Source organism: Mytilus californianus, unplaced genomic scaffold, assembly GCF_021869535.1.
Source record: "Mytilus californianus isolate M0D057914Y unplaced genomic scaffold, xbMytCali1.0.p SCAF_13, whole genome shotgun sequence".
In the NCBI taxonomy this organism is placed as follows: domain Eukaryota; kingdom Metazoa; phylum Mollusca; class Bivalvia; order Mytilida; family Mytilidae; genus Mytilus; species Mytilus californianus.
Genome location: NW_026262615.1, coordinates 36,789,780 through 36,816,699, shown reverse-complemented (window position 1 = coordinate 36,816,699; position 26,920 = coordinate 36,789,780). Strand labels below are relative to the sequence as shown.

The window sequence follows — 26,920 nt, the reverse complement described above, 5'->3', positions numbered from 1 at the left end:
ACCCGTATTGGAAAAAAAAACACTAAGACTGTAGTCGTCTGTCTTTTTAATGCCTTTAACAAAATGTCATAGCATTCATCAAATTCTGGAGAATCTGTAGACAGTTAAGTCGGAATGAATAAACCATAAATTTTAATTGTATTTTGATGTAATTAAATACTAGATTTAACACTTCATTTCTGTCATATAGGGTCGTAATTCATTTATGAAATATAGACTTCATGGGCGTATGCATATCTACGGAGAATTTTTTTTTTTCGATTTGAGAGTTTCTGATGAAGGTCAATCTAGAAAAGCGCTTCTAGCATACCAAATTCTTAAATGATCATTTTAATTGTCAATCACTGTGTCGACAACCGCAACTGACGGGCCTGTATGTCCCCTAGGGTATCACAAGCCAAAATGTGGCAGGATAGTCAATCCATTGACGATGGCCGCTTACTGGAAGAAGAAAATTGATTGATTGATTGATTGATTGATTGGTGTACATTGCCACTTTCAACACTATTGTGCTATTTCGTGGCGGTCAGTTTTTGTTGGTGGAGGAAGCCGGAGTGCCGGAGAGAACCACCGACCTTCGGTATAAAAACTAACAATCCTAGTCGATTAAGATTGGAATCAAGTGCACCTGCCCCGTGCGGGATTAGAACTCACAACCTCAGTGTTGACTGGCTAGTGATACAGTAGTTCGACTACTTGGACCACTCGGCCACCGAGGCTCCGGAAGAAGAAGAAGCCAAATGGTCGTCAACACGATTTATGAAACATTTATTTCTAAATTTTTCGTTAATTGATTATGAAATTATTTGAAAATAAGGTAATAACATAAATAAGGCTATATTATTTCAGAAATGTATCTTTAATATATGTTTTCCGAAGCATTTTAGAGAAATGCAGAGATGCAAATAAAAAAAATTATGTTTAACGACGAAAAAGTCAAAGAAATTAAACATGTAAAGGATACCAGGAATGACCAAAACTATTGACCAGTGCAACAGCAACCACCATTATCTAGTAACCACGAATAATGCATGGCTCAGATAGTTTGACTTGCACGTGGACGACGGTGAAAACCATAAATAAAATATACTATACAATTACTGTCTTTTGATGAAATAAATATTAGTTTTGTTGACGTTTGAACAAAAACTTATAATCAATGTGGGTATCAATTAAATATAATACTTCCATGATTAAACCGAAATAATTATATTACATGTATGTTTCATTATAATCCGTTATTTTGATTGCTGACAACAATCGTGAGGTACTTCAATATCAAATTGTATTTCCGTATACAATACAATAGCTATCATGACTGCACGTGCTATATGTAACTCTTAATAAAATGGTTGTAGTATAAAATGTAATATTATACCATGACCAATTTTACATCAAACATTTTACCATAATTATACATGTAAGAGCAAGTGGCGTTTAGCGCGATGACTACCACGCGGTGGCCTTTCTTCAGGTGAATACGCTGTGTTATTCAAATTTAAATTCATATGGAAAAAAATACTAACACAATACCAATATGGAATAATATTGAAAATTGTTTCTGATGAAGTATAGCACTATAAATACTTATGATAAATAACTGTTTTAATATATTTCCAACTGTTTTACGATGTAACGTTTTCTATTCAAAACAGTTATTTACCCAAATTAAGGCTAAGTTTCTATCGGCGAGAATGAGCTATAAAATTGGTGACACGCCAGGAAGGAGAAAGGCAATTATATCTGTCAATGATACAATGACAAGATAATGATTTTCTCTAGGCAGTAGATACATATTGGTTTATTGTATATGCACATTAGGGCCTATATGGACATATACGGTGGCGCCTATTAATGTTAGATGGCAGCGATACATGGTCAGTGTTATCAGTGTAAAAATACCGTAGAGAGTAGATCATTTGATTAAAGATAAACATGATAAACTGATATGAAACATTATTATCAACTTTTTGCAATGAGAAAAATAGATTATAATGTCTGGATTGTCCATAATTTATAGACTGGCGTTCCATAAAGCCATGTGAATCCTTGTTTTTTGTTTTACATTATCATATCCAATTCAAAATGTTCAACCGAGTTCAAACCGGTTTTATTCAACTTCATGTGTTTATTGGTCCATTTTATGGCGATGACGTGCCACGAAGGATCGAAGGTAAAAACTACATTTTGAACATTCAGATTTCTTGTGTATTAGGATTTTGGTCCTTATCACGGCGCGAAGCTGTTAGTTTCAGTCGATATACTTGCCTTCTTGAACTGAACTGCTCAAAGCATTACTAAACCACAGTTAGTTCTGATTGGCTGTATGTTTGTGAGGCTTGAATGGGTTATAAATTTGGAAACACGCCAGGAAGGGGAGAAGAAATTATATACCGTAACAGATGGTCTGTATTCGAGACAAGATCCATGAATATGTTGCTATAAGATCATATATTATTGGATAAGCGCTGATAGTCAAAAATGATACATTTATTATAACATATTTCCGTTGCTTTGATATGTATGACACGATTAGTTGTATTCACAATATTTCCTGTGTGTGATACATTTGAAGCATCCATGTATTGGTTACTCTCGCTATGTACGTTGTATGATGATTTTAAAGTCAAGAGTATCAATTTACTTGTACCTGACAAACATACTTTTAATCATTAGAGAGAGTAAAGTATTCAGTCAGAATAAACATTATCGCATGTCAGTATAATTAAGGAGATCCTAATATAACCTCCTTCTTCTAATAAGTATTAAGCCGCTTACATTTTCGAATTACAGTCTCTTATTCGTGACCCTCAAAACGCACCCTGTTCCCTGTTACGTCGCATTTTGTATCATATTATTAACAAAATTGAAATTGAAACCCCAAAAATAAGTATCTGGAAAAAAAACAAAAATGAATACTTCGTTTTCTCTCAAAATCACAACAAAAAAACACAAAAACTAATGGGAAAAATTAAATATATAGGCCAAATGTACACTGTGATGAACAGTTATGGAACCATAAACCCCTGACGAATGGATGTAATTTATCGGTTTGTTGTTAATTTGTTAACGTCCAGTGGCAAATATTTCATGCTTATTCAAGACGAGAACGCATTAACAATAAGTAGGTTCTGCAAGGTAGGTTCACCGGGATGGAGGGTGGTAAATGTCAGCTGCCACTTGAAAATTAGGGTATATTGGACATAGGGACGGACATTTTGCTCTGCAACAGGCCTCCTACGGAAATCTCAAAACATGAGTTTTTAATCGTACAGAATACTTAGTACACATAAGATATAACGTCTTCATTCTGACCGAAACTGGTTGTGAATTATACATCATGTACAGCCAAGACGGATTCCCCATTTTATCCATGGTTTTACTGTTAGATGGCAAAATTCCAGGAATGTATGGACGTTAAGACCAGACTCTACTATTGATATTACCTATATATAAAATGTATTCAAAGTTTCCTATAAGAATAAATGCTTCGTATGCATTATTAAAGTATTATTTACATTTTGTAGTTACTGTAATATGTTTTGATACAGGCGGTCGAAACTTATTTCATAGTTTTCATGTGTTATAATCATCCCTGTATTATTCTAAATTTCAGACCTAACATGAAAAATAATGTATGTAAATGAAATATATGTCGCCAGTTATTTTAAACAATTGATAAAAAGCCTTTTGTTGGTAAGATTAGCTATGGGAAGTGATCGACATTTATGCATCAATTTAGTTTGATTGGTTAAATGGTGTTTGCTTATTGTCCAGTGACGAGTATTTCATATTCAAGAAGATTGATTTAGTTGACATGCAGAATAAACAGAATTAAGTAAACATGTGTTGTTGGGGCAATAAGGTATTCACGTTGTTAAGTTTTTAAAAAATTTAACCAAATAATTTTGTGTATTCCCTCATAAAAGAGGGACGAAAGATACCAGAGGGACAGTCAAACTCATAAATCGAAAACAAAATGACAACGCCATGGCCAAAAATAAAAAGACAAACAGACAAATGATAGTACAGATGACACAACATAGAAAACTAAAGACTAAGCAACACGAACCCCACCAAAAACTGGGGGTGATCTCAGGTGCTCCGGAACGGTAAGCAGATCCTGCTCCACATGTGGCACCCGTCGTGTTGCTTATGTTATTACAAATCCGGTAAATAGTCTAATTCGGTAAGTCACATTCGTGAAAAGGGAAGGGTATTGTAGTTACGACATAAGGAACATATCCGATATCATCTGTGAAACGGTTATTCCATAACGGTCAACCAACTCGTGATGGCGTCCGTAAAATTTACGAAGGGATGATCTCAACTTCACCATTTGGAACTCTTGGCTTAATAGCTTCCTTGTGAGCAGCAATCCTCTATCAAGGAAATCATGATAGGAAAAACAAGCCCGGGAATATCGTATCAATTGGGAGATATATACTCCGTATTCAGGCGCTGCTGGAATGTTGCTACATAGAAATGGAAAGTTCACAATTGGGAAGCTGAAATCATCTCTTTTGTCGTAAAGTTTTGTTTTCAACCGACCCTCATTGTCAATTTCTAGATGTAAGTCAAGATATGAGGCAGACTTAACTGTATCTGTAGTATCCTTTATCTCTAGTTCGATGGGATAGATTCGTTCAACATAGTCACCAAATTTTGTATTATTTAGTGAAAGAACATCATCTATATAGCGGAACGTAGAGTTAAAGGATATTGCTAACTTCTAATCTTTCTTCCTAAGAAGTTCCTGTATGAAGTCAGCCTCATAATAATAAAGAAACAAGTCGGCAAGAAGAGGGGCACAATTGGTTCCCATTGGAATTCCGACAGTCTGTTGAAAAACACGTCCTCCAAACGTAACAAATATGTTTTCAATCAAGAAATCAAGCATCTTGATAATGTCAGTTTCAGAGAATTTTTTGTTTGAATCAGAGTGATTCTTTACAAAGTAGGATTTATCCCTCCCCAAGACAAGATACTTGTATCTACGTTCGCCATTCTTTTTAATGAAACAAAGTAAAACCAACTCTTTCAATTTGTCTTTTAGTTTGGAATGGGGAATACTTGTGTAAAGTGTAGAAAAGTCAAATGTTTTAATACTATTGCAAGATGAGAGAGTCTTAGATTGTATGTACTCTAAAAGATCTTTGGAATTTTTTAGTATCCACATCTGATTCACGCCACCTCTAGAATAGGCAGTTTCACAATAACTTTGGAGCCCCGCTTTGATTGCTGATAAAATAGATGTTAATAATTTAGAAAGAGGTTTCGTGGAGCACATGGAAGACCCAGCAATATACCGTTGTTTGTAAGGACACTTATGTAGTTTAGGTATCCAATACAGTGATGGAAGATCCAGTTCTTCATCTTTGGTTGAAATTCCAAAGGAACATAGAACAGACCTATGATTATCCAGGATTTCTTCTTTTGTAAGTGTCGTGAGGGTATATGTTGAGTTTCCAAGTGAATTGTCAATACCTAATTCATTTATCAAGCAGTTTATGTAATGATATTTACACACAAAAACGATGTTGTTTGGGGCTTTATCTGCGGGGACAACAACATATTTGTCATGGAGGTAGGACAAGTGTTTTGCAACATTTGGGTATTTAAAAATAAATGTATATCAGATTGAAATTTGTTATATTCAGTATTTCATGCGTGAACGTACTTTAAGAGCTGCTCACCCTTTCCGAAGCACATAAGATCCCCCACCCCCAAGTTTTTGGAGAAATTGGTGTTGTTCAGTCTTTGGTTTTCTATGTTGTGCCTTGAATGTCCTCTTGGTATCCTCCGCCTCTTTTTGAAGGGTTATCTGACATTCTCATTAAACGGTTTCTTCAAATATCTTATGATTCTCAAATTACATAGCTAATATTTCATACTGAGGGATGATTATTCCTAATCATTATATGAGAACATTCTTTTTTCGCCCTTTTTTTTATAAAAAGATATATGCTATAGATAATTCATTTGCACCGTTTCATATAACAAAAATAATTTGTAATTAGAGAAACACGTAAAAGCTAAGTTTAAACTGATGTTAAATTGATTAGATTCTTATATCCACTGTTTTCATAATATTTAAGCTGTTTGTATAATCAACAACTGGTTTATCCCGATTGTCCCGCTTTTTAAATTTGAGAGTTCTGATTGTCCCACACCTAGGCCAACATATTTTGTACATTGTATATTGGACCTTTTAGCGCAAGATTTTTAACCCAATTTAGCAAAAATTAAAATTGTCAATGCCTATGCATTTTAGCGAAAGCAATTTTATCCGTTTCTACTTATTTATTGCATAAAATAGTAGATTGATAGATTTTAATGTCAAAACAGCACAAAATTAAATTCTATGTCATTAAAAATACATGAAAAGTATGAATTTATTTCTTGCACCAAAAAAAATCATTCATCTAATTGCATGGTTTCCATCTGTTTCAAAACTGTAATTATCAGAAGTATCATATGAAGTTCGTATGTAAAAAAAAACATCAAAGTATCATATGCAGTTCATATATAAAAAAAATCATCAGACTTACAATTTTGTACGACAGACGCGCATTTCATCTATTAATGACTCATCAGTGACGCTCGAATAAAAAAAAGTGAAAGGCAAAAATAAAGTACGAAGTTGATGAGCATAGAGAACCCGAAATTTCGAAGGATTTTTTGCCAAATACAGCTTTGGTAATCTATTCCTGGGTTGGAAATTCCTTACAATTTCGAACAATTCAAAGTTTTGTAACATTCAATTTAGAAATATCAATAATGGTGTATGTCAACAAAGAAGTGCTGACTACTAGGCGCACTTTAAATTTAAGCATCTTTAAAATAAAATATGTTTATCGAACATCTAGCATGCTGTTTTTTTTGTTTGTTTTTTTTTTTTGCCTTTGACTACTTTGTCGATCCGACAACGATATACGTTACACATTTTCCTTTGTTTGTTCATTTACATCTATTCATATGTTTGACCAAACATAAATAAACCTAACTTCAAACGTAAATCAACATACAGTATTGCTAAAGTTATAAGTATATAGTCATTATTTTTCAACTCTGTTAAGTTATCGATAAAATATCTGATTTAATCCGGCGCTAAAATGGGCTTTCGAAAATACAAGTGACTGGATTAATCCGGCGCTAAAATTGGGTGTAATTACTGTACGCGCTAAATTGTCCTCTAGTAGTTTATAACTTTTCCATTAAATGTCTTATGCCCGTAATACCTAACCTTTAAATTGTTGGCATAGGTTGAATGAACCAATAAATTTCTTTGTCTCATATATCAAGATTATTTGATTATTTTCAACAATTTTTTACTTTTGATTTAGCCCTTAGCAGAATATTATTATAGTCAACTATTTTTTTTAGAAATTTCACCTCGCACAACAAATGACACATGAAAAGCAGGGGGTTTAGTTTGGGACAGCGAAAATATGTATTCTTGGTTGTAAACATGGCTAAAATACCAGCATAAATTCTCACGGTCATCCGCGTAACAGTGGTGATTGCTCTTACTCTTAAATACCGTGTGCTTAGCGAAAAAGCAGCAAATACCTTATTTCAAGTCTTTTGTTTGACCTGCCCGCCAGGGTTCGAACCCACGACCTCCCGCACTCGAAGCGAGCACGCTAATACGAGACCACCGAGGCGAACAAATTTTAAGGAAACGCTGAAATATAGGACGAGGAAACTTTCTTGAATAGCCGATAAATTTTGATTAGTGCATTTATATCATACTGCTATTAATCGGTGTCAAGCATATTCATTTTTTCCTTTAACTTTATTATTCGACTTTACCAAAATAGATGAAAGAGTTTCTGTTTCACTTATATTACTACTTTTGATAGTAGTGACGGGTGCCACATGTGGAGCAGGATCTGCTTGCCCTTCCGGAGCACCTGACATCACCCCAAGTTTTTGGTGGGGTTCGTGTTGCTCAGTCTTTAGTTTTCTATGTTGTGTCTTGTGTACTATTATTTGTCTGTTTGTCTTTTTCTTTTTAGCCATGGCGTTGTCAGTTTGTTTTCGATCTGTGAGTTTGAATGTCCCTCTGGTATCTTTCGCCCCTCTTCTAAAGTAGTGTTTGTGGATCCTGTATTTGGTTTCTGAGTCTAAAATGTCTGTCGTTAACTGCGAGTACTCTCAGATCTGTACTTTGTGTCTTTTTTGTTGTTAGGGATATATAAATACCCTGCCTCGTCCGGTCTGTGTTTTTGTAAGATGTTTTTCTGTTTGTATTGGTCTGATGAGTTGAGCTCTTTTCAACTGATTTTTATAGTTTGTTCTTATGTTGTGCTGTAACACCACTGTCCCAGGTTAGGGGAGGGTTGAGCGCTCACACACATGTTTAACCCCGCCACATTCTTTATGTGCCTGTCCCGGCAAGTCAGGAGCCTGTAGTTCAGTGGTTATCGTTGGTTCATGTCTGTTTGTTTTTCGTAAATTGTTTTGTTATAAATTATGCCGTTATTTCTCAATAGAATTCTTTCAAAGTTTTCATGTCGGGACCTTTTATACCCGACTATACGGTATGCGTTATGCTCATTGTCGAAGGCCGTACAGCTCGCCAAAAGTGTTTACATTCTCGTCCTTTGGTCACTGTCGGATAAATGACAAATTGGCAATGATATCATATCATATCTCCTTGTTTTAATATTTAACGTAGAATATTGTGTGAAACTATAGTGAAGAGAGACATAAAACTATGTATTCGATGTATTCCAGGAATTCGAGGAAAACAACAATGCAGGTCAATTGATAGATTATATAAAAATTATATTGTTTCTGTTTATCGTGATTCGTTTATGTAAGATCCACCCACAGTTTCCCATTGCATGTTGTATCCACTAGATAGTCATAAGAATCGACAAATGCATTTTATATTGATCATGGACAATTTATATTCTTTGGTGAACTTAATAACCAAACCATAGATGTTAAGAGCGCAGTTGTATATATTAGATTAAGAACGATTGAAGAAAACATCGGATGATTTGGAAAATACAAAAATAAGGAGGTGTGGTATGATTGCCAATGAGACAACTTACCACCAGAGACCAAAGGACGAGGGTGTATACATCTATAGGAAATGTTGATATGTAAAGAATTTCAATACAATAGAAAAAACAAAGGATATGCATGGGGTATCCATTCGCGACACAAAAATCACTACTTGCACAGCAAAAAAACACACAAAAAGCAAAGGAACAGCACTTTTATTGCTGTTCTTCATCTTCAATGCATCTTTACTAAAATCAATTCAATTAAAATACCTTAAATTAACCATTTAGTTTGTCACATTTACATAAAATAACAATTTATTTACTATTAAAAATAATTAGAACATTTTGTTCAAATATAGACCGAGTTAAGGACCTGGTTCTTTATAAATGTATGTAATATAGCATTAAAAATTAAAAGCGTTTAAAGAGTAAGCCGGGTGTTTTATAAATAATTTATGTATTTGGAAATATTATGAAAAATCAATACTCGAATAACAGTCAAAGAATTTATCTTTTCTTCTGAATTATGTATTGTTTTTAATATATTTTAGTAGTTAAAAATATCATGAAAAACAAGATGATACAAACAGGGCAAAAATTCTTAAGTCTATGAAAGGCTGAAAAGATCAAGTAAGGATGAAAAGAAAAGAACAAGTAAGAATGAAAAGAAAAGAAGAATGATAGTCCACACAGCGTTACTCGGTCCACAACGCGTAAGCCAACTTAGAATCTTTAGAATGAATTGCGCATGATCCCGCTTTACTAGGGAAACTCGCCATGTTGCTCATTATACTACAGTATAAAACATAAAAATAATTATAAGACCATAAAAATAAAAAAAGAGGGAAATTCGAATATTTTCAGATGTTATTTCGAACCGGCATTAGTTTGAAACAACCGCAATCAAATGAAAATAAGGTTGATTGTCATCATCCATGTTTCAAATATAAATGAATGGAATAATTAACAGATGTGTTCTGCTCTTGCCGCCAGGAGGTAGATGTTTTATAATAAAAAAAAAAACCATATAGTCAGAAATGAAAAGCAATCCAAAATTGACAAATTGTTGGATTTTGTTCTGTCTCTCTCAAAAAAATACTTCCTTTCGCAGCGTTTTACTGAAGCAGGTCTCTGTGTAAGATTAATAGCAAAAAGTGGCTGTTCCCGTCTGTTTTTGTTGTTGCATTTTTTTTGTATTCGCACGCACGCACGCAAACACGATTCGTTGATCTTTTTAGAGTTTACAAAATATCTGTTTGTTTAAGTAACTCTAATTGAGTGTTTTTATTGCTAAGTTTTAAAATACACAACAATTGCAGGATAGGTTACATTAGATAGTAATTTATTTTTATTCTTTTAAACGTTGCTGTTTTCTTGACAAATAGAATGACGATTGTTCTAAATTTATACATTTAAAAGCACTTTCCGTGAAGTCAGTCGAGTTGATCTATTGCATTGACGATGCAATATGTCAATGTCGCCCAAAGATATCTGTAAAACCATTTAATCAGTTTTGATTTTACTTTTGTACATATGGGATGAAGACTTCGTTGGCTATCGAATCTAACAGGGCTAAACGGATAAGATTAATCTTATTAAAATCCAATGTTTTTGCACGACATTACGGAATTCGTATTTGTCACGTTGTGACATATTTTCCCACAACTCCAACGGAAGTTCATTGTGTTCTGCTTCGTGGGTACTCATGCATGACCACCTTATTCCATTAACAGCACACATTTATTTATAAAAAATGATTTTGATTTTAAACAAAAACAAAGTAATCAGTCTCAGCCGAGATACAAGAAAGTGTTGTTTATACAGGTTAATTAAATAAGAGTAATTGCATGATGTTGTAAATTTATATTTAGTTGTTCTGGTGGCGTCCAACCTTTCTCCAAAAAATCTCAAACCGGAAGTAAAGTCGGTAATTGGAAAATGTTAACAATATATTTGGCTCAAACTAAAAAACCAAAATTATATCGAAAGTTACGCTTTTATCGTCTTCCTTAGTAAATTAATTAATTTAAGGAGAAACGGTGTGTCGAAAATTAGTGGGGAAAAAGGGGGGTTTGGGTTCGGAAAAATTGTCTGTCTTTTTACAGCAATGTCTTTTTTTATACAAAATAGGTCGAGGCTTTGTTGTCTCTTTTTTTTTTTAAATCCTACACGCCCATGGTTTGTGTTTATATCTACCTTTTTCCGGAATATGTTCTTCACATCGGGTAATATTACATATATACTCATTGTTGATATTCTACATAACTTATATTGAAATAAATAAAATAGACTTGACGCTGATGAGTTTTTTTTTTTAAAGATCAACAAAAGTCCAAAAACATTAACTGAAAATAAAAAAAAAAGGTGATTTAAATTAACTATTTACCCCGTATTAATTATTCATTGACTTCAATAAAAGAACTTGGTAGAGCAAAGGTTTCACTACATGACATATATTAAGGAAAGCGATTTAGGATCATTTAGATAATCACTATAGTACCGTAGCACTGTTGCAAAAGTCAATTAAATTAAGTGAAAATTAAAAACAAAATGCGTTACAAATTAACTATCATTCATTAACTACAATAAATTATCTCGATAGAACATTGAATTCTATCACCTCACATCTCCCGAAAACAATGACCACCTTAATTCTTTTTTTATAACAAGAACACACGTTTTTTTTTCTGTCTAGCATGACTTGTTTAACGGCTTTTCAGACTGAAACTTGATGACACAGATTAAGACAAATAGACAATAATGTCAAAAACAAAAGACAGCGCTGTTTATTGATCGATTTTCAGTAGTTAGTCAAACTAGTATAAATCTACTGTTAAAAGTTCACGAGGCCAAAATAAAATAAAATACTTGCGTTGAAGAGTTTCCTTCCTAATCTATAGTTTTTTGCTTGAAATGCCTACCCGAAACTTCTTATAAGCTATTTTGGTTGTTAATCATGAGACAATTGCAAGATTCTCCAGTAAAAAAATGATCACAATAAAAGAAAAAAACCCTTGCTACACAATCCGATTAAAATCAGATCTTTCACTTTGATCCGTTAACCGTATTTGCTGTTGCGTATACATTGCTTTGTTATCTAACTTAATTTTTTTAATGAACCTTTAAGGTGGTACCAAACACCTTGACCTAAATCTATTCGGCTCGTATAATTTTCATAAAAAATTTTTGACAAAATAATCACTTTTACCCTTTGACAAAAATATAAAAATTCAAAAATCTTTAACCACATACTTTATAGGAAAAATTTCATTGGATATATAGCAGTTTGACAAACACTAATTTTGATCATTGAGAAGCTTAATATTTCTTTAACAATAGAACGTGATTGAAACGTTCAGCTGATTTTTACAGAGTTATCTCCCTGTAGTGTTATGTACCACCTTAAACCACTAACTTTTTTGTTTGACCACATCTCATTAAAGAACACAATGAACTTCCACCACTTGTTCCCATGGTAACAAAGAATGTTTTTTTTATTGTTCGTAGTTAATGGACATATGTACTACCTGCTGTGGATTCAGAAAAATGTCTCGCCAGGCTCGATTGAATATCTAGACAATAAAAATGTATTTTTTCAAGTTTAAGTTCAAATTTTGTATTGTAATCTCTCAGACACATAAACATGGTGTTACAAGAGGAATTCATTACATATGTTCAAATGGAAATGGCAGATAATATATACAAACATATATCATTAAATAAACTATAAAGAGATGTTTTATCAAAGCAGTACAGATATATTGATTTACATTATTTTTTTTTACTAATTCTTTTGGACCTTAATTTAATAAATCAATCTTAATTTCAAGAAAATATGTGAAAGAATGCGCGAGTACTGTCAGATCTTTACTTAGTGTCTTTTGTATAGTGATGGATGTATAAATACCCTGCCATGTCCGGTCTGTGTTTTTTGTTAGATGTTTTTCTGCATTGTATCGATCTGATGAGTTAAGCCCTTTTCAACTGATTTTTATAGTTTGTTCTTATTTTGTACTGTTACAACACTGTTCCAGGTTGGGGAGGGTTTTCGCCTTCAAACTGGTTTAACCCCGCCACATTCTTTATATGCCTGTCCCAAGAGGGGCCTGTAGTTCAATAGTTGTCGTTGGTTCATGTTTGTCATATTTGTTTTGCGTAAATTATTTTGCTATAAATTAGGCCGTTAGTTTTCTCTTTTGAATTGTTTAATATTTTTCAGGTCAGGGCCTTTTATAGCCGACTATACGGTATGGGTTTTTCTCCTGGTTGAAGGCCGTGCGGTTGCCTATATTTGCTTACATCCAATTCATTTGAATTTTGGTTGATGATTGACTCATTGGCAATCATACCACATCTCCTTATCTTCATATTTGTGATACAGTAGATGAACTACTTAGACCACACGGTCACCCAGGCCCTTCTTTAAATGAAGAATATTGTCGTATTGTAAAGAATAGATGTATACTATAATTGTAATTGTTGTTCTGTCAAATATTTTGCTATCTCTATTAAGGTTCATCAGAAGGAATTGGCAAGTATCGCAGTATTTACACTACAACATTTACTCTGAGGTGGGTCTCATTGGGGTCTAAGCGTAACGCGGGATTGCCGATTTTTTGTAAGCGTGACACGTGAAAGTCAAATTATTGTGCCGTGAAAACGGGAAATGAAGTCTAGCGGGACACGGGAAATTACAAAAAAAATGAGAATTGCTTACGTACATAGTGTAAGCGGGATACGGGAATCTGACAAAACAGTAAGCGGGATCCGGGATCAGAATCCCCCAATGAGACCTCCTCTGAGTTCAGACAAACATGTTCACCTGGAAAAGTTTAAAAGTATGGAAGTACTAAGATAATAAAAAAAATATAGAATCCTACACTGCAACAAGTGTGTTACGATATTTCTCCACTCGAGACAGTTAAATTTTATTTTTTAAAGCGCGAGGCTTGCCGAGCTTTTTAAATAACTGAAATTTAACGGTTGAGAGTGGAGAAATATCGTAATACACGAGTTATAGTGTCGGAATCTGTTTCTCTAATGATATTTTTCCTTCTTTTTTCAAAGATTTTCAGAAATTTGTGTTCTTTATTTCGACGTCATCAGGCATGGTCGCCTTTTTTCATGACGTCACAATAGGAAAATTTAGAAGAAAACAAGAAATTTTGACGTCATAATCAAATTTCGACTAATCATTTGCCGAGAACAGATATTTCACTAGTGAGGAGATATATTTTTCTCACACCGCTCAAGAAATGTGAAATTAGCACAAAAATTAGAGAAAAAGAAGAATAAAACGCATTGTATGTTTCAGAACATTAATATCTTGTCTGGATTTTGATGTGCATTTTATATTCGTTCCTACAGAAGGTACTAGGAAATACTAAGTTGTGAAAGAGGCATGATAATTTCCCTGTAGAATAATGGTAGTTAACTATTGGTTGGCATGGACAATGGAGGGACAATAGATTTATGCACAACAACACTTGATTTAAACTGTGTAATTGAGTGGAGTGGTTGTTTATTTTGCCATCTTTGCAGCCTTGAAAAAAAAAATACATATCACAGTCAAGGAATTTTTTTTTATACTCAAAAACAAACAATACAATTCTTTAATTGTGTTAGTTATTGTGGTCTGTCTTGATATATCGTTTTATTTTGTTTTTGAGAGTTAGAGTAAAATTGTATTCTATCCTTTGTGGTGAAATCAGTCATGATAGATGTCATGGCTGAAAACTGTTTTCTGGAGTCGTGTCCGTCGACCAGCAGACCTTTATTTTCAACTATTTAAATCATTGTTCCGTCCATTAGAATGTCTGACATAAAAGAAATAACAAATTGAATGCGAATGTTGAAAAGTAAAGAGGTATGACCAATTTCCTCAAAATACGGTTTCTCTCAAGGTCACTATCGAAATAAAACTAAGAGAAATCAAAAATAAAGAATTTGAATAAAATATACATGATGGATTTTTGACTATTTTTACATTTTCTGTAATCGCCATTTAAGAATCTTTAGGACTATGGGTAATTTTATTGTTCGTACCACAAAATGAAAATGAATTATAGTGTGTGGTAAGATTTTGTGAGGGAATTCGATGTTTGCTATACCATGGTGCACTTAAACGCACTTCATGACAATCCCGCTGAATAAATCAGAATTGCAGTATTTTTAAAAATGATTTTGCCATGTATCCGTGTAATACATGTTAATGAATAAACGCTTTAAGAAGGTTAATTTTCTGTATAAAGTCAATAAACTTTCTATTGCTTTAAATACACCAATGAAGATCGGAAAACGATGACAATACAGACATATAAGTGTTTGAACTTCTAACAAAAAAATTGGGTGATGAATATTTTGTAGTATTAAATAGAAATTGTATTATAAAATCTCTCATTTTCTCCCTACCCAATTTACCCCTAACAAATTCGTTTCACCTTTATTTGTTTACCTGTTCAAATTTGTCCTGTATGTATTCTGTAAGCACACGACGTTTTATTACGTAACAATAATTATTGTTTATGGAGACAAGGGTGGCAACTCTAGCTCCGAAGTTAAAAGATCTTTAAGAAATTATAAAATTACTCTTGTTTGTGGATTAACAATTACTGTCATGGTTTGTCTTTAGTTTTCTGTCCTAATATTGTACTAAAAAGTAAAATACCAATAATACCGAACTCCAAGGAAAATTCAAATCGGAAAGACCCTTATAAATGGCAAAATCAAAAGCTCAATCCCATCAAACGAATGGAAAAAAACTGTCAAGTCGAATTTGAATTATTATTTTTTTCTTCTAATAAAAACGATAAAACCAATGTTCATCAGCTATAGCCTGTATATGTTACAGTCGGCAGTCTTTAGAATAATTAATGGACAACATCAGTGAAGAAATTAGAAAAATGTCTTAAAAATTAAAGAATATAGAAATAAAGATCCCAATACAGGCCTTAAAAGTATAATTATATTCTGAATTTCTGAAAACTGGTTAATTTGGATTTCCTTTCACACACACGTGTGGTTCAAATGACCACTAAACTGTACACTGGACGAGTTCATGATATTTTTATGAATGCTAAAAAGGTAGGAAAGGTTCGATTTTTACAGTAATTTTTTACACTATTGAAAAAGAGTGTTCTTCAGAAACTGTTAACAAATCATGCGTTTTCATTTTTTGAAACATATATCATTTTGATGAAAAACAGTGACATATATTTTATGCACGTCTACGCAATGTAAAACGCTTGTGTGTTTTAACAGAAAATAGCATTTTTCAGTCTCATTAAGCCGGTACCAGTCCAATTTAATCCAAATGAAAGCAGTGACTTGATAAAGTCAAACTTATATGACCGATCTGCCTATTTTTGTTCATACAAAGTCAATTTGATCATTTAAAGGCCGGATTTGTCTACCTCACAAAATGTTGTTAGGCACTATAGGTCACGTCATTGGTAAAATTTCAAATGTTTAGGACATTTTAACCAATCAACACGTTTGGGTGTACGCTTTTGAAAATATTAAACAGAATGCGTTAGATTCTGAACTGGTGAATTATCGTATGTCAATTAATTGTAAATTGTGCTGGTTATGGCAATGTTGATAGAATGAAGCTAATTTTGCATGTTTGAAAAAATTTGCATTAAATAAAAACTCGATTGTAAATGTGAATTTGCGATTGAAAGATAATACATAGATGCACTTCGTAACTTGAGTTATTGATATTTGGGTTGGAATATCAGTTATCCGATGTTCAAATCTCGAAAATACACTGATATATAGAATAATGATTTTTGTAATATGACCAACTGTTTTATCAAAGTGCTATAACATATGTGACCAACTATCTTCTAAGTGTATATGGCAAAAGTTGACGAACGAAATATTAGTTCGGGTGTCATATGACAACAAAATATACATTTTCAAGTTATAATTAAGTTGAACACGGTTCACGCTATTTTTCATATATCAAATGATCTATAAACCTACCTACGAAGAGCTTGTTGTCATTGGTGACGTTTCATCAATCTGGGACTAAAATAATTAACAATCATATTGATGCAGGTTAGGTTACTGCTAAAAAACGGACGCCAAGTATAAGTTTTCAAACCCTCTTTGAATAAGATATGAGGGTCTGGATGGGGTTTACAAAATAGGAATAGAGAATGATGGCTCTCAACCGTAATTAATAGAAAAAAAATGAACTAAAAATAAAGTTTAAAGAATAATTAAAAAGTATAAAGAATGATTTTGAAAAATAAAATAATAAAGAGATATTATGATATACTGATTACAGAATGAACGATTTGCAGAATAAAAAATCTTCTATTTACAGGAAATGTAGTTATAAAGAAATCATTTTCATGAAAATTTTACAGAATAAGGGTTATTATTAACGATGAAGAAAAATGCCATAGAAAATAAAAGAATTCAGAAATTAAGGGCTCTTATCCAGATCCTCATTATTTAGTTATTCTAAAAATCTACATTTTGATTAATTAAAAAAGACTGCCCCCCGCCTTTTTCCTTAAAAAACACAATATGACATAGCAACTATAATAGATGAACATACATGTGAAAAATTTAAAAAAAAAGAAAAGTTTTAATAAAATCGAAACTAACAAAAATGACCATAATTCTGTTATTTTGAAGAATCTAGCAAAATAACCTGTCAAGGTGTTTTGAATCTATATATACTTCATAAAAGCGCCAAAAAAATCATTTTGACCCAAGTACCTCCATAAGCCTGAAATCTCATAGCTGGTCACATATATGATCTCTCATTTATATGTAATTCTACAAAATGTTAGAATTGGTAAATCAGGAATAAATTATTGCATGATGTAATTCATCTTTCCAGCACCTGAAAAATAAAAACCTTTAAATGTGGTACATAACACAATTGGGAGATAACTCTGTAAAAAGCAGCTGAACGTTTTAATCACGTTCTATTGTTAAGGAAATATTAAGCTTCTCAATGATCAAAATTAGTGTTTGTCAAACTGCTATATATCCAATGAAATTTTTCCGATAAAGTGTGTGGTTCAAGTTTTTTGAAATTTTTATATTTTTGTCAAAGGGTTTAAGTAAATATTTTATCAAAATTTTATGAAAATTAAACGAGCCAAATTAATTTTAGTCAAGGTGTTTGATACCACCGTAAGTTGATTTAGTCAGAACTTCTGCGGCTATTTTACGAATTACTGCTAAGCTTAAAACAAAGTACGCATTTATCATTTCAATTATTCAAAGGGTTCTTTTTGTAATAATGAGAAACTGCATTAAGGGGTTTCAGTGATCAAACAATCACAGAATATTTATAACAGTAATCCTATTATCAAAGAGCAATATTGGGATGAAAAAAGGGGAGGATACCAAGTTTAAAATCATAAACCATTTATACTCGGTGAGAGACAGTCAAGAGAGGGGTGACACGCTTTTGAGATGTGGGATATAGGGGGTAAAACAAGTGGGATATGAACAAAAGAGGGGAAGTGTGAAACAATTACAAAAATAGTTGTGAAGATAGCACCTCGTGTCACCGCCTCTGGCAACAGAAAAACCCACAAAACACCCATCAGAAATCTGCAAACTGAGTGATATGAACTGCACCAAAACTCGAGGATAAACTCGGGTACTGTTGAGGGTACGGTGTTCCATGTTCGACTAACAATCAAATCGTCAAAAAGTGATAAAGCACAAAAATTGTAACTAATCACTTTTAAAAACGTTTAGCAACGAATCAGATATTGACTTTTATCTTGCAATCGACATTTCTACGGTCATTAGGTCTCTGGTGGAGAGTTGTCTCATTGGCAATTATACCACATTTTCTTATTTTTATATTATTCCAGATAACACGAAGCGATAAACGTATATTAGCATACGTTGATGGTCTCCTGGTATCCTGTTTCTGTTACGAGCGAATGGTTATGTTCAAATTACTATTTACATCACAGTTCAATTTGGGGTCCTCATTGTGGTACGCGTTTAAATCCTGTCTATTTCATTCAAAAACAAATTCAACGAATTGGATGGAAAACAAAACTCAATGTTAAATTGCATGATAAAAACAATAGTCGTACAGTGTAGGAAAATATAAAATGTATTACAATGTATACTTGCTTCGAAACAGGAGGAAAGCTCGGTGAGCCTGGTTTTCTCTGTTTTTCTAGAGCTCGTAAAATAAATCTTATATTTTGCTACACTGTACGAATATTGTATATTTAAAAAAATAAGTCAAACAATCTCTTAATCAAAACTCCCATGCATAGACTTGATAGACAGTTTAGGACTGAAACTTGGCAAGTGACACCATAAAAAATGGCCTGAGAATACTAATATGTACCTTTATAATTATCCTGAAATATCTATTTGTACCTTTGAAGAATGTGCAAGATCAACAGGTCTTTAGATTAAATGTAGATTTATTATTAACGCATTTTAAATACATTATGTTATCTTTTACATCAAAACCAAATAAAAGAAGACAATGGCCCATTAACCTCAGACTAATAAAATTTAATTTGGTTATATTATTAAGAGGCACATTGTAAGGTGTAAATTATAATTACTTTCCGACCTTGTGTGTCCGCTTTAGTAATTCTTCTTTTTCCATAAAAAATTGTTTTAGTGGTATTATTAGATTTATAACATAATCTGATCATTCATTTTTTTAAATTATAATTCGATAAACGGTTTTTAACTCCCCACATCACACTCCGTTCATAATTAATATTGTTGGGAGCAACTGAAGAATTATTCTGTATTCTCATGAGGAGGGAATTATATCAAAAATGTCGGAGATAGCCGCGTAAGTACTCAATTATATTTCACATTAACATTTCGCTAAAAAGATAAGCTTACAACTGTAGAGAAAACAGAGAAATAAATATAAATATTAAAGGTGTGTCTTAATGCGAATACTTCTTAATCATATAGAAGCTTAAACTATAAGCTAAAGCAAATTCGAGACCGAAAAAAAAACTAAAATAAGCCTATTTGTTTACAACAATGCAACTATGTCTAAGATATGACTAATACTGACATATAATCCAATGAAAAAGTCTGGCTTTAGACAAACAACCTTTCACAAATCTCTCCATCAGAAAGGATAAAAGCATACTTGTTTTTTTTATAATTTGAACGTATCGGAAGTCTGATTTCCTTGTACACATTAAACATATTTTATTTATTCGGAGCCTTTGTGGGACAAACAGAGACTTAATAAAATATAATGGTACTTAATAAAATATAATGGTACTAATTAGTTTAGCAATAAGATAAACTATGTTCTGACATAGTATATTTGATAATATTTGTATGATGCAACTTTAATTCCGCCTGGTACCTGCAATATTCAATGTAGGTTACACTAGAGAAAAGTCTTTCAGGTAGCTCAACACGAGTTAACCAGACATGTATTACTTTTGTTTTTTATAAAGACACATATTCTTAAATCTCTTTACGCTTGAGTGCCTTTTTGAAAATAAAACTCTTTGCACTTGATATTATAAACGGATGATGTTAAATAATCAACCACCAATATTTATACATCTGAAAAAAGGAAAGAAGATATCAAGGAGATAATTAAAAAAACAAAAATCGTAGAAAGACTGATAGCAAAATGAGGGTAGGGGTTTATAGAATAGAGAGTAATTGGCAAAAAAGTGAAGAATAGAGAAAATAGGACAAAACAATAAATAGAGAATCATGGGGCGCTAAAAAATAAAGAATAGAGAATACTGGGCAAAAAATAAATAATAGAGAAAAATTACCTAAGAATTATAAAAATGAAGGACCCCTCATCCAGACCCTCCAACTCTATGCACTTGATATTATGAATGGATAAGATAATAATCAACCATCTCATCAATATTTATTCCGATAAAAAAGGAGAAAGATACCAAGGAGACAATCAAAAACCAAGAAAGATTGATAACAAAGGACATGGCGGATCCAGGATTTTTGAAAAGGGGGGAGGGGTTGCGTAGTATGCTAACAATTATGCTAACAATTCATGTAAATCGTGAGAAACATAATATTTTGTTTTTGGTTATCAAAAGGGAGTTTACGCCCTATCCTGGATCCGCCACTGAAGGAAATAAGACAAACAACTGTCCACAGAACAATACACAGACAACAAGATGATTTAAAACACTACACACAAAACACTACACACAAAACAAGATTATTTAAAACACTACACAAAAAAAATCTGATACAGATCTAACAGCCATAAAATAGAATAATTTAAAAACCTTAACAGATAAACTATAAATACAGTTCTGATAACTTCCCGAATAAAGTAAATAAAGTAAATTGTTTTTATTGTTTATTAGAACACCGACTACCTTCCCACCTATTGACAGGGGATATAAGCAGGCTGAATCAGGTAAGAACTGTAGAACAGCTTAACTTAGTTATAACAGAGATTTCGCTGTAGCATCGTAAAATTTCATTCGTCAAGAAATAAATAATGTTTGCTATTAGTACCTGATTAGCAACGACCCTAGCATTACAAATAGTTTTAGTGGCGAAGGAGTAGAGTGACAAATTGGAGAGCGACAATAAAAAAAAACGTTTCTACAGTCTAGTGACAAACAAACTAAAACAAACCTTTTCTATTATAGTCTAATATAATTTAATCAGAGTACTCTTTCTTTTTTTTAAATGGATATTATGGTCCCCCTTAGAATTTATAAGAGAGTGGCAATTGTCCTTTCACCCCAGGTTCAACGCCAGTAATATCATACCTGTTTTTAGGTTTTCCATCGAGGCGGGGGGGGGGGGGGGGACAACCATGTATATATATATATGTTACAGTACAAATTGGTATTTAGTGGTGTCCATAATTTTCCTAGTTCACATTATACAATATATGCAAATACATTTATATATATTAGCCAATGTACGTATATTGTTTTTTTCAAATCCTGCAATTCAACCTTGATATTAACATTCTATAGCATTGTCTTTGATTTTTATAGAAATCGCATGGAAATCGACATGGTTTACCGCCACCGCGAGGATGACCCCCAAAAAAACTATGACGGAAAAAAGTATTTTGACAATACCGATCGCTCAACATACAATCAGGACATCAAGGGACTCTTTGTACATACTATACAAGTAAAGCAAACACGTATTTGTATAGCTGGTTTGTGTACAATTACACATAGATAGTTGCATACAGGAGAAAATTATAATAGTTAGAAGAAATTAAAAAAAAGGAGATACATACTAAAATCCTGTAGGTAAATTCATGTCTTAGACAAAACATGGTTTCTTTTCATTATCTACCGTTCCCTTATTCCTCTATCAAAACATTAATATTCTGTATATGTTTTTTCTTAAATAAAAAGTTGTGTTTTTGAGCAACCTACCTGAGATTTTAGAGTATTTTATGTAGAAGGAAACAACATTTATGTTTATTGGTTATATATTTATTTTAGAACAACCTAAAAAGCGACGATCGAAGAACAAGAAACTTCCGAAGATCGAACACTGTAAGTAGCTAATAACTAGAGGATAGTGATGGCTCCATTGCGAAGGGTTCGCTCGATTCCACATGTTAATTGTAATGCAAACTAGAAATAATCAGGTTATTCCATTTTAAAGTAACTTATACCCAAAGAAGGTAAACATTTTACTGATGCGCCACTTATTCACCCTTAAAACTCCAAGGGTGTTTTAAAGTTAGGGGACTGAAACAATTGTTTGTACATATCCACAGGGAAAATGACTTTCAATGTAAGGTTTTCTTCCTCAGTTTTACCCGACACATCATTAAGTAGTGGCAAGTTTCAGTACCCAATTACTTGTGGTTAAAGTTAAGAAGCGGAGATCATTTTAGCATATATTGAAAGGGTCGAACCGAAAATTAGAGATCGGAAACGATTTGTGACGTATGGACGCACGGACGGACGAACCTTCTGCTATTTAATCGACGATACCCCAAAAATCGTAATGTTTGCATAGGGTTAAAAGTATGATTGAACGTTCAATACCAGTCCTAATTGCAAATCCCGTGTGGTTGAAAATTTTTTCACAGGCTTTTAAAATAAGAAAAAAGACAGATTGATTGGTGTTTGCTTTACGCCCAGTTTCATGAATGTTCAGGACGATCAAAATTAGAAAAAGAACCAAGTCCCTATTGTAAATGATTTTTTAACAGATGTTCTTTTCGGTATCTGTTTTAATTTTGTACAATATCAATTGGATTCAATCTGTTCTAAAACAAAATGGTCGACCAACTATGCAATCTACCATTATGAAAAATTGGACAAGTTAGTTCTATTTATGGTGAAAATATGTGAATTTTTCAGCATATAGCATACATACGGAAAATTTTGCAAGAGTTAATATTAAGATTGCAATAATTTCCAATAGCGTATATTTTGTGATAAAAACTCTCGAACAGGTTTCCTCGTAAAAATCGTGAAATTTAAGTCCACGAAGATAAACAACTAGTTTTTTACAGTCTGGTCTTAAGGTGTGCTATTACAACACTGGCCCAGGTTAGGGGAGGATTGAGCGCTTGCAAATGGATTGAGAGCTCGCAAACATATTTATCGCCGCAACATCATTAATGTGACTGCCGGTCCCAAATCAAGAGCCTGTAATTCAGTGGTTATCATGCATTGTTAGCTGTCCGTTATATTTGTATTTCGTTTTCAGCATAATTGAGACCGTTGGCTTTCTCTTTTAATTGCTACACATTTCGTCATGTCGGGACCCTTTAAAGCTAACTAAACGCTTTGGGTCTTACTTATTTTTGAAGGACATACCTATATTAGTTTACATTATCTTCGTTTGGTGTCTGGTAGGACGTAGTCTCTTTGGCAATCATACCACATCTCCTTAAGTTTATACAGTTTGCATACATGCATTTATCAATCATTAATTATATGGTCAAGTTCAATGTTATTTCATCATTATAACAAAAACCCTGTACCATTTTTCCATGTTGTCGAACTCGTGGAAATTATAACTCTCTCAATGCAAATTCACATTGATTAAGTAATAGTGTACTCTCGCAGTTTTTATTTGGGACAACATAAAGAAACGTACCTTACAGTTTGAAATGTTATTAAATTATATATGTTTCATAAGAGAGGCGAAAGATGTCAAAGGGATAATCAAACTCAGTAGTTGAAAACGAACTGACAATGCCATGACAAAAAAGGAAAAACGACCAAAAGACAACAACAACAGTAAAACACAAGATAGAAAACTATATAAAGACTGAGTAACAAGAACCCCATCAAAAACTGCGAATAAACCGTTAGAACTGAGGACAGAACATAACTAAAGAATGCATATGAGTGATGCAAGGGAGATAATCACAATTAAATAAATAAATGTATAAAACATGTAAAAGCTGACCTGCAGGAAGTTAAAATATTTTTGACATGTTTGAAGGTTATTTTCTTTGTTTGCTTTGACGTCGTCAATATGGAATCTATGCAAATCAAAATCGAATAATACCCTCGGCAGACGTCATAAGTATGTGGTATTCCACCTGCATACCAATATACATCATGACCAACGAACGATTTATTTTAATATATTGAAAAGAGAATCAGTGGTCATACATATACCTCCTATTTATAGAATCGCTTGATTTACAGAACAATGTAATGTAATCTGGGGCATGGAAACATGACCATCCTTAGACTTCTTCCGCCCATCAGTAAATCACTAGCTTACGTGGGCGTCAATTTGGTTGTTCGGGATGTATAAATACGCAGTCACGTTAGGTCGGATTTTGGAGCATTAAACCTGATGCCTCTTGTAGGGAGAGTGCCACGTCTCTGGTCTTTAGAGAACACTGAAGGTGGTGTAGGTGGCCTGTTTGCAAGGCAAAATGAAATTTTCTGCTGCTATACAACATACTCTCGTTTTCCATTGGCGGTTTAAGTTCAATCCGACTAACCTTGCAGAACATTCACCTTTTGTATAAGTCCTGATCCAGAATATGCATGAAATATTAGTCACTGGACGTTAAGCAAACAACATTAACTAATGACAATACAAAGAATCCTTAAGGCAACGTTGACCTTCGATTGATTTGGCTATTTATTTAGGTGTTTTTTGGTCATATAGCTCTTCAGTTCTTATACATCTTTGGCTTTCAAATATTCAGCTTTGGGTGTTCCTGATGAAGATAGATCCAGAAAAGCTCTTCGGATGCATAACATTTATAACGTGCTGTTTTAATTTTTTTCTCGTAATATACAGAGGCAAGTTAAGCAATAGAATGTTATATTTCAGGAATAAAAGGTTACTGTCTGAAAGAAAAAATGCCAATACATTGCATTTTTGATATGAACATTAAGAAACTGTATAACTCCTTTGAACAAACAGTTGTCATTGAAATATAATCTTACTTCAACATTATAAGAGATCCGGGAAGTAAAAGTTTTACTGCGGAAATAATGTAAATAAAGGCAACAGTAGTATACCGCTGTTAGATAGTCATAATTCGATTAAGCAAAAACGAATCCGGGTAACAAACTAAAACCGTGGGAAACACATCAACTATAAGAGGAAAACAACGGAACAACAGAAACACTGAACTACAACAAAAGCAAACGCTAACATACATAGAAACGGACTATCTGATAACAACTGCAATATTCCTGACTTGGAACAGGACATTTCAAGAAAAATGGTGGGTTGAACCTGGTTTTATGGCTAGCCAAACCTCCCTCTTATATGACAATGTTAAAAATACCGCTAAACTGACAAGACTACGTGACAGGAATACAGTAAAAACAAAAAGATCGGAAAAAGCTAACCCCCTAATGACTTATCTATAAGAAACGAATCCGTCTGTTGAATGTACATTTTCTCAATTTGCAAAAACTACTTCCTCGAAGTAACATTATACATGATCGGAAAACATGATATATTAGCTTATTGTTACATATATTCTTCACGATCGTCACAAAAATAAGTAGTTTGAATTAAGCTGTATTTATCAATTCATCAATTATACCAGATCCCCATGGTTGCGAGAGATGTATTAATAAGGACACGCTAAACAATCAGACTTATTTTAAAATGCATGATCATGCACTTTATGTGCAATTTTAAAATGTCGTGACCATTTCGTTTTTCACGTGAAGCCCGAAGTATCTCCTCTTTATTCGATCAGCCAACATTTCAGCACATTATAATGATGTGTTGTTATGCTACTCTCGTCCTAAATAGTCACGGACTTCCAAAATCATCAACAATCAATCAGTCTTCACTTCAATCAAAATGATGTTTAATCCCTCTGCACATAATAAAACTAAATGCCGTTTCTTTGGTTATACTTCTAAATCACTCTTAAAAAATATACCAAATTGATCAGCAGCAAAAAGTAAGAGAAATACAGAAAAACCTATGACCGAAAATAATACGGAAACTTCACTCAAATTATTCAAGATTGGACAATACAAACCAATTAAGCAAAAATCCGGATTCAACTCTACGACTTCTTCTAAGTACAAAATACATACAAAGGATAACAGGAATAACTAAACAAAGAGGAGGATACAACAGACAAAACAAATCCTTAATCTGAGCCGTAAACTTTCAACGGGTGCCACAGGTTCTGCTTACCCTTCCAGAGAACCTGATATCACCCCCGGTGTTTTGGTGGGATTCGTGTTGCTCAGTCTTTTGTATTCTATGCTGTGTTTTGTATACTGTTGTTTGTTTTCGTTTTTGGCCACAGCACTGTCAGTTTGTTTTCGACTTATTAGTAAGAACATCTCTTTGGTATAAAATGCATAAAAAATACCAATCTCTAAGGTAAATTCAACCATAAAGTCCATAAAAACTGGTCATGTCAAAATCAAACGTTATCAACCAACGGAACGAGTGAAAACAACTGTCATATTCCTGACTTG

General features: G+C 33.1%; 1 protein-coding gene and 1 long non-coding RNA gene across 2 annotated transcripts in view; one reads left to right on the top strand and one right to left on the bottom strand.

Moving 5' to 3' along the window:
• The window catches only part of LOC127723587 (uncharacterized), a 40,530-nt gene extending 21,312 nt beyond the window's left edge, over positions 1-19,218 (bottom strand). The window contains exon 1 of the long non-coding RNA XR_007992137.1: positions 19,139-19,218. This is a non-coding gene — a long non-coding RNA (uncharacterized LOC127723587). The remainder of the gene's footprint in view (positions 1-19,138) is intronic.
• Positions 19,219-19,647: 429 nt separating this feature from the next.
• The window catches only part of LOC127723584 (testicular haploid expressed gene protein-like), a 66,747-nt gene continuing 59,474 nt past the window's right edge, over positions 19,648-26,920 (top strand). The window contains exons 1-3 of the mRNA XM_052230256.1: positions 19,648-19,830; positions 21,359-21,411; positions 22,472-22,525. Of these exons, the coding sequence (XP_052086216.1) occupies positions 19,814-19,830; positions 21,359-21,411; positions 22,472-22,525 (124 nt within the window). The 5' untranslated portion in view covers positions 19,648-19,813. The remainder of the gene's footprint in view (positions 19,831-21,358; positions 21,412-22,471; positions 22,526-26,920) is intronic.